The sequence below is a fragment of the Ammospiza nelsoni genome, chromosome 18 (assembly GCF_027579445.1).
Source record: "Ammospiza nelsoni isolate bAmmNel1 chromosome 18, bAmmNel1.pri, whole genome shotgun sequence".
NCBI classification, from domain to species: domain Eukaryota; kingdom Metazoa; phylum Chordata; class Aves; order Passeriformes; family Passerellidae; genus Ammospiza; species Ammospiza nelsoni.
Window position 1 is genome coordinate 10,653,759 of NC_080650.1, and position 12,739 is coordinate 10,666,497.

Sequence of the window (12,739 nt, forward strand, 5' to 3'; positions counted from 1 at the left end):
CACCTAACAAGAGCTGGGAGCTCTCAGGAGAGCTCCCCAAACCCCACATGGCACAGTACTTGAAAGGAAGAAAGTTTAGGTACCTCAGGGAAACCTTTCAGTCAATAAAATAACAACTGGAACTGCTGGTTTTAAAAAAGAAATAAAATCCACATTTGAACAGGCTACAGGTAGAAAGCAGTCAACACACAAATTCCAACCAGTCACAACAGTAAAGGACAGTTTTTCTTTTTTCTTTTTTTTTTCTTTGAGGGGCAGGGGCATGGAAAAATACAGCACACTAATGAAACAAAATGCAAAAAAATACAAAAAAATAGAAAATAGAAAAAATGTATTTACAAGTGATACATTACTGTGATCAGAAAGCACAAAGACAATTGCTGCTATAATACATGCACTGGTCAAGAAGGAACTACTAAAAACCTGCAAGGGAGCTGTTTGTAAAAAAAAATATCAAAAAAAGGAGAAAAAGAAAAGAAAAAAGACACCCCCACCTCCTCCCCCCTCAGACACACAGGGCTGGGTTTGAACTTGTTTCTTCCCTAGTTTGCTACATTGATCAAATCAAATATCCCCTAAAGTCCATGGTACAACCAGTACAAATACTACACTTGGTTTTAAACTGCAGGTTCAGTTGTAGGAGGGGGGAAAACAGCAGCTCATTGTAGATCCATATACATAAAGCCAGAGTAACTGCACTACATGCTAAAAATTACAGCAAGCCCCTGTCTGCTACACAGCATGATCTTAGCAGGTTTTCCTTTTTATTTATTCATATATATATCTATATGTGTGTATATATATATGTATAAAAATCGTGCCCTTTTTCACTGCAATATGACATCTGGGTGGAAATGTAACTTGTTACAACAAATTTTATATGTATACTGCAAGAAGTCACTCAATGTCTGTGGATTTAATAAGTAACCTCACACCACAGGAAATATTTAATAAATCAAAAAAACCCAATATTGTGACAGAAGACCTTCTGTCTCAGTTCTTTTCAAAACCGAAGTCCCGCAGGAAACTGGTCCCAATGTCCACGAGGGGTTCTCTGAAGAAGCCTCAGTTTGCTGAACTGTTTTTAGTGTTCACAAGTTTTTGAACGACTTCAAGCCGTTTTTAGTTTCAAGTCTGTCTCTTCCTCTCTCACAAAGGTAATAGTCTGGTACTAATCCATCCGAGTGAGGAAAAGAGGAAAGTGGCTGCAGTTGCACAAAGGGTCCCCAATTCCACATCTGCAGGGAGATACGGAGTCACACGGAGCTCTGGGATTTCAGCGTTTGTTTCTTTCCCTCCTTTAATCAAAGTCCTTTCATACGTGTCCCATCGCTGGTACCTTCCCAAGTACCAGCCAGTCCAGCTTAGGAGACAGCAAAGCCACAATTAAAGTGAAAAGGACCAAGGCAGAAGTTCAGGTCACTTCCTGTCCGTTCCATCATACTTCCAGGAAACGGGAGCTGCTGGACTTGGAGTGGAAAGGCTCAGACCACATGCGGCGTAGATCGCCCTAGGCAGGGAAACAGCACACACAGTGCCCTCAGAAACGCTCAACTCTGCTCAGAATTCACTTTTTAAAATGCACACAGAATTGCAAACACATCTTAGAGCAAATCTATTCTTCACCTGTTTTACAGATTACAATAAAGACAGTAAATAGAAATCCTTTCCCTATCAGGCCAGAATGTCTTACTTTTAGAGCAGATATACCCAAAATAGGTTTCTGATGGGAAGGAAATAATTACTTAGATTGAAAATCCTGCCCTTTCCTATATCCTGCTCTGTACAGTGCTAGATGTGTGCTTCAACAACAGCCCTGGAACAGGAAAGGTAAATTTTACAATTTCTGTTCAGAACAGGAGACTGGGACAAGGCAAGCAAGGTTCTGCCTCTCCAATCACTGCTCAAACTTTGTGCATGTGGTATTTCATGACCAACAGGACAAGGACAAATTCACATATTCAATTAAAAGAAAATTTAGTATTTCAGAATTTATTTAGATTAGAACTACTTGTACTTTATGTGCATTAATGATCTTTTTCAGGAACTCATCTCTCAGTTGCTCAGTCCTCTGAAATGAAGACTGACCTGACACAGCAGTGGTGACTGTGTGCTGGGCCAGGGCTGCCAGGGACACACATCCTCCCCTGAGGCTGCTGCCCAGTGCAAGGACACTGCCCCTGCTGCCAGCTGGCCCAGGGCTGCCCACGTGTCCTCCCCTCTTACCTTTAAATAGGCCATGGTGAGGAGTGGCAATAAAGTGAATGGTACCAAATAGAGCAGGGCAGGCTGGGCTGCCCGGTGGATTCGAGAAGCTACTGTTGCAGTTAATAAACCTGTAAGAGAAGAAAGCCACTATAAATATCTTCTTGTTGCAGGTGGATGTTCTCAACATTTCACCCACTGAGGCTTCCTTCACCCCCATTCTGAGACAGGTGAGGAAAGGTTACTTCTCTGTGCTTTGCTTTCCCTGAATGCAGTTGAAACAAACAAAACAGTGAAAATTATTCTATTTTAGTATTAGGCTGTGTCCAGTTTTGAATCTCAGACTAAGTCAAGAATTATTCAGACAAAATACAACAACAGGTGAAAGGGGAAGCTGATTGTGTTTCACTGAAATGCTGCTCTTGAGACTGCTGGTCTGTGGCCCCCAGCCTGAGCAGTCGGGGCTCAGAGGAAGGGCTGTACACATCAGGAATGAATTTCCTGGACACTTGCCAGAAGGGAATGTAGGGGGAAAAAATCAAGGTGTGGGGGAAGGAAGTCTATTGGTAGGAAATCATCTTTCCTTTTCAGCCTCAGAAGGGCCGTGGGAGGTCAGGATATGCACGTGCATGCCCTGACTGGAGGGAAAAGCCTATTTTATATTAGGCAGGAAAGAGCTGGCTACAGCAAATTACAAGCAGCATTCCAGTTGTACCTATTGATGATTTTCTCCATGTACTACTATGTCAGGATCAGAATACAAAAATATAGGAATTGCCTAGGTGAATTGCTTAAATTTGCTGTGTACTATGTACAGCATAATTAATCTGGAAACTTCCTTATTTTTCCCATCACTCGGGTATTAGCTACGACACTTTTTATGCCAATGAAGCTAAGTGCAAGTGCTAACAAAAGCACACTGATATTCTCTTTCATCCTCTAAATAAAATAAAACAACTACAAAAAAAAAAAAACCTTGAAGATTATAGAAGGCTTTTCTCCCTAGACCATGCCAATAAACGCAAAGAGAGGAGGATTAAAAAGAACATAACCAAGCATCCTCTCAAAGCCTCTTTACACTTGCTTTCATCATCTTTTAAACCTACTACAATAATCCCACATCTGCTCACTGAGGCAGCTCTTAATATTGAACTAATTACTCACCTACAAAATAGCCAATAAGTGTGCAGTGAAAGTAAGAGACCTTCTGCATCCGCCCAGAGATGTTCCCTGGTCCTGGGGCGCTGCAGGAATCGCTGTTGGCTTGTTTCTTGTAGTTATCGTAACGCAGCACGAAGCACAGCAGGAGCCCTGGCATCACAATATCTCCAATCCCCAGCATGGAGAAGTGGCTGCCTGTGGAACTAAAGAGGAACTGGAATTGGGTTCATGGCCAAACAAAAGGTGACAAGCTCTGGACTCCTCCACTGTGGTTTTGAGCTTCATTTGGCACAGCCCCTCTTTCTACCAGCAAATTTGCACATTGCTGGCTAATGAGGTTTTCCTCAGTGATTCCTTCACCACCTCAGCTTTCACAAACCCATTTGGTTTTATAGAATAATAACAAAATTATCAATAATAAATATATAATAACACATTAATATTATTAATGTTATTGCAACATTATTTTAATAATAATTAATTATAAAATTGTTATTAATAAATATAAAATAAAAATAAATCTGTATCCAGAGATGACATTGCTCCAAACCAGTTTCCTTCTCCCAGTAGTGTTTAAGCTGCTTTTGCCTTTAAATCACTCAGTGAAACAGATCCATTGGCCCAGTATTTCAGTCCTCTCCCTCCTCAGCGCTGATGGGAGGGACCAGCTGGCCCTTTGATCTGACTGTTCATTACCACTGAAGTGCATCTCCATCCCTCTGCATGCAGATCTAAAACAAGGCAGTACACCCACTTGGGACATTCAGACAAAACAGAAAACTAGTCTTGCCAGATCCCCAGAAAAGAGCCTTGCGAAAAAGATGAAAAACTAAAGTAAACCATTATCTTAAATTCAAGATGTTTTTCATGAAAAATTGTTCACTTTGTCAACTTTGTGATTTCATATCACAAAGCTGACAAAGTGAACAATTTTGGTTTTATCGCTGCAGACAATCAACTTCTAATCTCTGTAATTTCAGCATGCCAACATCTAAAGAAACAAGGATGGAGTAATACCCCAACAAAACTCACTGCCTGCCTGCTGCTGCACTGAGCTGCTGCCCCAGCAGGCCCTGGGCGTGTCTGCTTGCAGATGTGAGCCACCAGGGAACCCCTGGAGCAGGGACACGTGGAATGATCTCCCTTCTGCACTGTGCTTGCCTGGTAAGCCACCCTTGCTTAGATCAGTTTCCAACCCCTTCCCAATCATCTGCAATTCCACAGCAATTCAGACTGTTCTGATGTTATATTAAACCTCATCTCTTTTGTTTTTAAGTGTGAGGTCACACTAGCAATCATCAGAACTCTCCCAAATGTCCAGAAGTGCATCCTGCTCTGAACAGGGCACCTTTACCCCAGACAGGGTCCATGAATCAGCAAAGTGTCCAGTCCTTACTGCTCACCATATTCCTCTTCAGCATGAAGAGGGAATGACCCAACAGGGATTTTCATCAGAATTAGTATTGCTAAGTGTGTGGAGGGAAAACATTTCTCATGTAGTACAGCAGCAGCAGCTTTTACCTTGGGAATACAAGTTTGCCAGGCAGTGACAGACGGGGAACATCCCTGCCCACGTTTGGTCCCAGGTGAAGTTTCCGGGATAACACATCCAGGGGGTTGTCAGCTGGTTGTGTGGCCACTTTCACCATAACATTGCTGTTAAAGATGTAGGCAGAAAAAAAGACCTACAGAGCGAGGTAATCAGAAGTTACAAACTGCAATTGCACGGCAACTCAAGCTGAATGTATTTTTGCTTTGCTACTCAAGAAAAGAAAGGCTATTTTCCTTATGATGATAAAAGGTAAAATGGATTTCAAAAATTCAGACAGAGCTTTTTACACTATTAGTCCTCAAGAATAACTGGAATATACTTTTTGATATCAAAACACTGATTTAATATCCTGAGATCCTTTGGCAAAGAATCTGTCTGGACAACAAGCAGATAGTTTGGGATGACAAATGCAGATAACAGCATCATGAAAATGGAAGGAATCTGCAGAACAGAGAAGAGGTGAGCATGGTGCTCACTCATAAATGGAATGAGGCAGCCCTTGTCTCCAGCAGGCTTTTATGCTACAGCCCATCCCACTGGAGTCTCTGGCTGCCAGTAGGTGCTGCCCTGATCAGTGCTTGGCGTTATGCAAAGGTAAAACAAACCCTTCTTGCTATCACAGAACACATCCTGACAGGTTTCCTGCAGAAGTGCACTAAGATTTTTATGCCAACCTGTCTGGCTGTTAAGTAATTTGGCATTCCTGTTCTGCAGATTTCACTGCTAATCAGAGGTCAGCACGTGTCCCCTGTGCCAGTGTGGGCACAGCTCTGTGTGTGTGGGAAGTGCTTGTTCTCATCTTCAGCCAGCTGTCAAAATCTGAGGTCCAAATTCTGGGTTTTTTTTTTTTAATAATATGCAGAAGTCAAAATATTCTAATCTTATTTATGCTTTATTTCAAATAATTAGCAAGGAAATAATTCTGTATTCTGTTGTACAACTCAGCATCTCAGAATGGAGCGGTGGAGCCAATCTTGTGGCTTTGCCAAACTTTCTCAACTTCATATGAGTAGAATTCATGTAAAGCAGGCCCAAGCCCAATTACAAATCCAAAGCATAAAAACAATTTTAGCAAAACCAAACACTTACCCAAAAGACATCATAAATTAATAACCCAGAGAGCAGCAAGCAGGAAACCTTCAGGCTCGGCAGCCGGACAAAGGCAATCATTGCAACACACAGGCCCATGGCCAGAGCTGCAAAATGCAAAACATCAATAGTTCATTAAAAACAGCAGAACAAACAGAAAAACACCAATCCCAAAGCAGTATCTTCCCCCCAGGATCCCAAAGAAGCCTCTGTTTGCACCTGTGCAGCTCTGCATGCACTAGATGACTGTCTGCCATTTCCAGACAGTGACATTCTTCTCACCAGGGTCAAACAAACTCAAATACATTCAGTAGCCAACTGCACACACGTCCCCTTGGAAGCAGAGATCCCTCCCCAGGCACAACCCCCTGTTCCACTCAACTTCCACCACCCAGCACAAAGAAATGTTTCCATGTCCTCTGTCCTAGAGACTCCATCTGCCCTGTACAACCCTGACTACCCACTTTAAAACAGAGGCAACCAAACAACTTTGAATTCTCTGTGCCCCAAACACAAACCTCTACTTTTCCTCTATTGGTTTTTTAAAGAAATGCATAAAATAAACAAGATCCTTGATTCTTAATTCAGAAAGGGCACGGTTACATGACTTGTTAGAACTTGGTCTGACAAAAACCCACTCAAAGCAAACTTCTGCTTGGGCAAGACTGTGCAAGACTGCCTGAATACCATGAAACACCATCATTGAGGTATCCAGGATTTCCCAATAACCAAAGTGTGTGTGAAAGCTTAGGGGAAAAAATATGGGTAAGTTTTTTCCTAATCCCTCCTAAGGGTGAGTTTTTAGCCAGATCAACAAGCCAAACAACAAGACACAGCTCAGATTTTTACTCCGTACCAAGGGGAATTTTGTCAGGGTAGGAAGGTAAGATTTCAAACAAAAACCCAGTTCTCACATTTGTGTCATTGCCTGCTTCTTTGAGCCCAGCCTTATCTACCAAGGATACTCAACTGACAAGTGAATGTATTTCTGCTGGTTACAAGTAAATCCCCAAAGAAATACTTATAATAAAACAAATGCTAAAAAATCTTAAAAAGCAAATCAGCTTTCATCTATGATATCAGTCTATTTGTGAGGAATAATGGAGCCCTGCTGGGATCAGATTACAGTCAATCTCACAGACATTTGTCAACAACATGTCTTTGTCTAACATGACATGGAATTTTTAAGAAGTTACAATCCCATTTTTGCCAACTGGAACTGCAGGGGAAGCCAATTCATTATGCACATACCCACCAGTGTGACAGCTGGACTCAGCCAAAATGGACAAATTAACCTCTGCATTCTCAGGCTGTGATTGTGGGGCTGTGGAGCCACCAACCACTTGTGTTTCACCTGAAAGTTGGGGAGATCCTCCATCCACTCACTGGGGAAACACATCCATACATTCATGGGATAAACCTGCCCTGGGCTCCTGCCAGCCTGGCTGCCTGCAGTGCCCAGGGGCTGCACCCCAGCAATCCTGCCAAGCCCACCTTATCTCCTGAGAACTGGCAACCTCAGCACAACCCCAAGAGTCACAGCAGCAAGTTCTGACAAAGCAGTGGGGTCACTGATATAAAATGTACTCTGAGTCATGCTGCACAACTGTAACTAGCTACAAAATGTGAGCAAATTACTGAGGTGTAAAGAATTTGACACAGCAAGGCAGCAGGGAAAAGAATTGCATTCAGTAATTCAGTATAGCCCTGAGTTACAGACTGCCTCAGCAGAAGAGCAAATAGAAGGGAACAGACTGTTTTACATCAAAGAGGTTTCTCTAAAGTCAGTGTTAATAATAGCTCAAGCAAGCCTATATTTAGGAGAGGATTTCCAGGTTATAATTAATGAGAACTGGAAATACTGTAACCAGTATGAGTTTTATCTGTTGTTCACACACTGCATTTCTCTCCCACTGAAATGAACACAGCCACATGCACAAGGCATCAAACTAAGCAAATACTGGGTAGAAAAGAAGATGGAAAAAATCCTTCAGCTGACAGTGAAACACACATGCTAATAATTACACAGTTCTGTAAATGCTTTAAGAAACACTGGTAAATTTAAAAAACAAGCAGGAATGCCCAAGAGCAAGTACAAGTAATATAGGCCAAAGTGCAGGCAATGGACTCCTCTAAATGGAAGGCAGTTTCCCTATCCAAGCTCATGCATAGTGTTGACAAATTATATAAGGCAGATCTTCACTGAAATATACTTCAAATCATTAAAAAATAGCCAAAAGATGAGATAAAGACAGGAAAAGAGGTAGAGCAGCCACACAACCAGCAACTCTGGTTTGGAAGTGCTGGGCAATGGGTTAACAAGGCTGAATAAGAAAGCACTGGAGGGGTTAACTATCAATTAACAGAACAAATTAACTCCAGAGTCCCTGCAAACACATACCTTATGGAACAGGGATATTCTGAGGATTAAGAATATTCTTGCATATGTGATTAGACTCTCTGGCAGCTTTCCAGCTCTCCTGCATCCAGAGCAGGTGAAAGCTCCAAGATGCTGCTGGTGCAGAATCTGGTTTACAAAGCACTGTGTAAGCTGGGGAGGCTTTAACTTCCCCCTCAGGCCACCAGGTGAAGCTCTGATCTGATGGAAGTGCATTTTAAGAGAAGGGAGTAAGAACACAGCCCAATTGGTGCAGCAGCTCCTGGGGAATCTGTGACCATGGCATTCACTCTGTAGCTACAGATACTCCACACATCTACAGCATTCCTGTTGTACATCTCCAGCTCTGTCCACTATTTAGGAAAGCTTTCATTTTAACCAGGCTTTACCAGGGAACAGTGACCATCCTTGGTGATTCTGTCATCCAACAATCTGCTCTGAGAAATGAGCATTTCAATACCTATAAAGGTCATCATCAACATGCCAGAACAACCCCCCGGAGCCAGCAGAGGCTCACTCTGCCCTGGAACACGTCCCTGCCTTTAGAACCACAGCCAAGGGCTGTGAGGGCAGGGACAGGGTAGGATTTGGGCACTGAAGGCTGCTCCAGCAAGAACCACCACACCTCCATTTCGTAAGGACTGGCAATTACCGAGAAGTATTTCCCGTGTTCTCCTCAGCTCTGGAGCTGCAGAGCTCCTTCACACCGACAGCACCAACGCACAGCCCCGAGCGAACAGCCAGGGTTCACCAGGAGCACCCGCCCCGTTCCTGCAGCTCCTCCCGCAGCCCCGCCCGGGCCACGAGCAGCACGTTCACAGCCCCTGGTTCATTTTCTGCCGACGGCCGAACAGGGAACAGGGGATGCACGGGCCGGGCACAGGCAGAGCTGCAGCGCTGCCGCAGGGACAGGAGCGCTCGGCCCGGACACGCGAGTGAGGGCGGCTGCCCCGGCACGGCTGCCCCGGCACGGCTGCCCCGGCACGGCTGCCCCATCGCTGCCGCCCCATCGCTGCCCTCCGGGCTCGAGTCCCCGGCATCTCCAGGGCTCAGTCCCACAGAAGGCAGAGATGATGGGATCCCACATGCAGCAGCACAGGATGAGTCTAACGCTCCAGTCTGTTTCCCTGACAAAAGCCAATAAAAGCCATTCCCTGTTTAGTGTCACTGGCAAACACTGATTTAATTGGATTGGAACAAATGACAGGAGGATCACCTATATAGTTCAACTTCCCTTAATAAACTACATAAAGTAATTCAAAGTGAGACAGCGCAACGCAATTCAGTAAATCATAAAAAGCCTCCAAGAGAAAGAGAAGCCAGACACCACTCTGCACAGCAGCTCAGAGCTCTGTAGATGAATTACTGCAAAGTCCACCATGTCAGACTGAAGCACTCACAAAAATAACTATTTTTAACTAAATGCTTCTGTTGATACCTCGGTGTAGACAACTCTTCAGATTCTGCCAAAATCCACACTTGACATTCATTTTAGCTTTGCAGCTACTGCAGATCAAGTGTCACCCCTAATTTCATGGTGAGCTACTCTGCTTATCACAAATAGACTTTGTCTGCATTTTTTCATTTACCATCTGGTATTTTAAAAGGTATTTCCCTTCCATACAACAGGTGGGACTTTTAAAGCAGTTCAAACCATGAATGAAGCACAGTGCCCACATATAAAAGAAAGAATGATGGTGCCACAGAGGTTTCAGTGCTAAGGACGTGCTGCTGCTGCTACCTCATTTAAGAGGAGCTGGAAGCTGATGGGATGAATGTTTTCTATTGTAAAAAACTATTTCAAGGGCAGGTAATGTTGTTGCAGCAATTTTTCCTGAAGCAAGCACGACCTCAGTGTGCCATTACACCATGTCCTAAGCCAATTTAGCTGCCTGACACTGCTGAGAAGCAGAGGTCCTGCTCCTGGCTACTCCTTCATGCCTTTGCTATTACGTCCACTCCATCCCCTCAGATCCCATCATGCTGCCACTTCACCTTCTGCCAAATTTAGCACATACCTGACTACACAATAATTCAATTCATCTCACTGCAGCAGCAGAAAAATAGGCTGGTAAAACCCAAGTATGCTGCCATTCTAGTGAGCTGGATCAGTTTACCATGTGATTAACTAAGTGCCAGAGACAGCACGAGAGATCTGGAAAGCAGGAGGGAAGGATGAAGGCTCCTTTTTGGAACAGTAAGCTGTGAATTCAGGTCAACCACCATGAAAAAACCCAATAAATCACACCCTCAAGCCAGCTGGCTGACTGCCAGTTTCGCCCATCTCACCACACAAGGCCAGCACTGCAGAGATCAAAGCCAGCTAGCCTCAGTGAGCTGCCTCACAACAAATTATTTCAGCATCAGAACCAATAAACAACAAGATGCACACCAAAAATTAACCAGATTTTTAGAGTCAAGCTATGAATCACAACCAACCACTGTCTCCACACATCCTTAACTCAATCTGGCCACTCACCCTACACCACACAGGTGCAGAATATCTTTCATGAGTGTTCTGGCACTTCCCCGGAAGCTTTTACAAACCAGAAAAACAGGTGTTCCAAGCACTCCCCTGGCATCTTCCTGGCAGTGCCTCGTCAGGGAGTCTGCCACACAGCTTGGCAGCCAAGCCATTAATATTAGCAAATCTCACCCATCATCACCAAGCAAAGATGTGTCAGAAGAGGCACAAACCAGCAGTAAAACCCCTTAATTCACATACTCACCATCCATAAGGAGCCAGTGGCCAGTCAGGACCCAGATAAGGACAAGCATCACAGACAGAGAAAACGAGAGCAACTCAGCAGCAGTGAAACGGCCACAGCAGCCAAAGGAAATCCTAGAACAACACACAAACATCAGCTGGAGGATTTTATGTTTCCATTTAAAGAACAGAAAATGGACACTGCTGGAACATGGCTCAACTGCTGATGAAAGATGCCAAGAACAACTGAAGGGAAGTTCCTTTGCCACAAATAGGTACCAAAACAGCAACAAAATCAACGCTTTCCCCACATTCAAATACTATGTGTAAAGCAGGAACTGCAGAGATGGAAAAAGTCTTGTAAATCTTGGCACCTCTCTTGAAATCACCAACATTCCTAGCACTACCTAAGACAGTGCTTTTAGCAACATGAACTCCAATCACAAGGTTAAAAAATAAAAGTAGTTTCAAAACATGACATTAACAACTGTAATTTCCACTGGTTTAACTACAGTCTTCAAAAGAGCCAGCATTAAAATCCAGAGTCCAATGTTAACAAACATTAAAATCCAGTGCCAAGTCCCAGACTCTAAAATCTCAGCCAAAAGAAGCCAAAGTTATTAAAAATCACTGTTGGGAAATCTAGTTCCCTGTAATGGTATTGCATTTCCCAGGCTGGCAAGTGTAAGTGACTTGCAGAAATTGTGCTTCCTACTTTCACAGTGGAAACATGATGTTGGCACAAAAAAACATGCACAAACATCAGCCCTGAGGTTAATGCTTATTAAAGAACTCTCATTAAAGGAAAGAAATACAACACACAAGAAGAGGAGCAAAGGATTGCTCAAGTCCTTACTTGTTCTGAGGTGAGCAAGGCCGTGTTAAGTACTGGCACATCGGGAGCAGAAGGAAAGCAAAAGCTATTGTTGCAAGGACTATGGAAAGAAGAAAAGGTAATATTAGGACATTCAGACCTAATTTCTACAGTACACAAACATGCTTCTCCAATTTGAAAAAGCTCTTGCAACAATGTCCTATTATCATATGCTCAGTGTTATTCCAGCATGAGCAGCTCAAAGCTCTGAGGTTTTCTGCACAACAGTGAGCCTTCAGACTGAAATAAAACAAAAGCTCTCAAAGGAATGCAATGCCCCATCCCCAAACCCTAAAAAAAGTCTTAAATTTATTCATGATCATGTCAGCAAGAAAAACAGTTTTCACATATTCTGAGTAAAAAAAATCTACTACAAACTGGTTGTGAGATTTCCTTACAGTTTTTCAACATGACACAGACTAACTCAGCAGAATAGAGATGTTTTTTCCACTTTTTAACTCAGATAGTAATTTTTCCCCTCATCTCACTCAAATCTCTTTCTTCATCACTAAAACACAGTACAACTTCAAATAACTTATAGCCAGTAGCTGGCAACCTCACTTTTTTAAAATACAAAGTGCTTTAGGTTTTTAAAAACAGAATGATAAATATACATAAATATCCAAACAGACTATTTCCATAAACATTTTCTTTTTCAAGCAGCATACTTATCCCACCCACACATTTGTAAAAACATTTAGTAACTGCTGGTATTTATAATCGTTTTTCCTTCCAGTTTTTTTAAAGGACTGT

General features: G+C 43.0%; 1 protein-coding gene across 3 annotated transcripts in view; it reads right to left on the reverse strand.

Annotated features, from left to right (window-relative positions):
• Nucleotides 1-217: 217 nt before the first annotated feature.
• The window catches only part of SPPL3 (signal peptide peptidase like 3), a 56,937-nt gene continuing 44,415 nt past the window's right edge, over nucleotides 218-12,739 (reverse strand). For all 3 annotated transcript variants that reach the window (XM_059485468.1, XM_059485467.1, XM_059485466.1), the window contains exons 5-11: nucleotides 11,969-12,047; nucleotides 11,135-11,247; nucleotides 6,008-6,114; nucleotides 4,888-5,051; nucleotides 3,370-3,569; nucleotides 2,227-2,336; nucleotides 218-1,510 (exon numbers count right to left, since the gene is read on the reverse strand). In XM_059485468.1, the coding sequence (XP_059341451.1) occupies nucleotides 1,439-1,510; nucleotides 2,227-2,336; nucleotides 3,370-3,569; nucleotides 4,888-5,051; nucleotides 6,008-6,114; nucleotides 11,135-11,247; nucleotides 11,969-12,047 (845 nt within the window). In that variant the 3' untranslated portion in view covers nucleotides 218-1,438. The remainder of the gene's footprint in view (nucleotides 1,511-2,226; nucleotides 2,337-3,369; nucleotides 3,570-4,887; nucleotides 5,052-6,007; nucleotides 6,115-11,134; nucleotides 11,248-11,968; nucleotides 12,048-12,739) is intronic.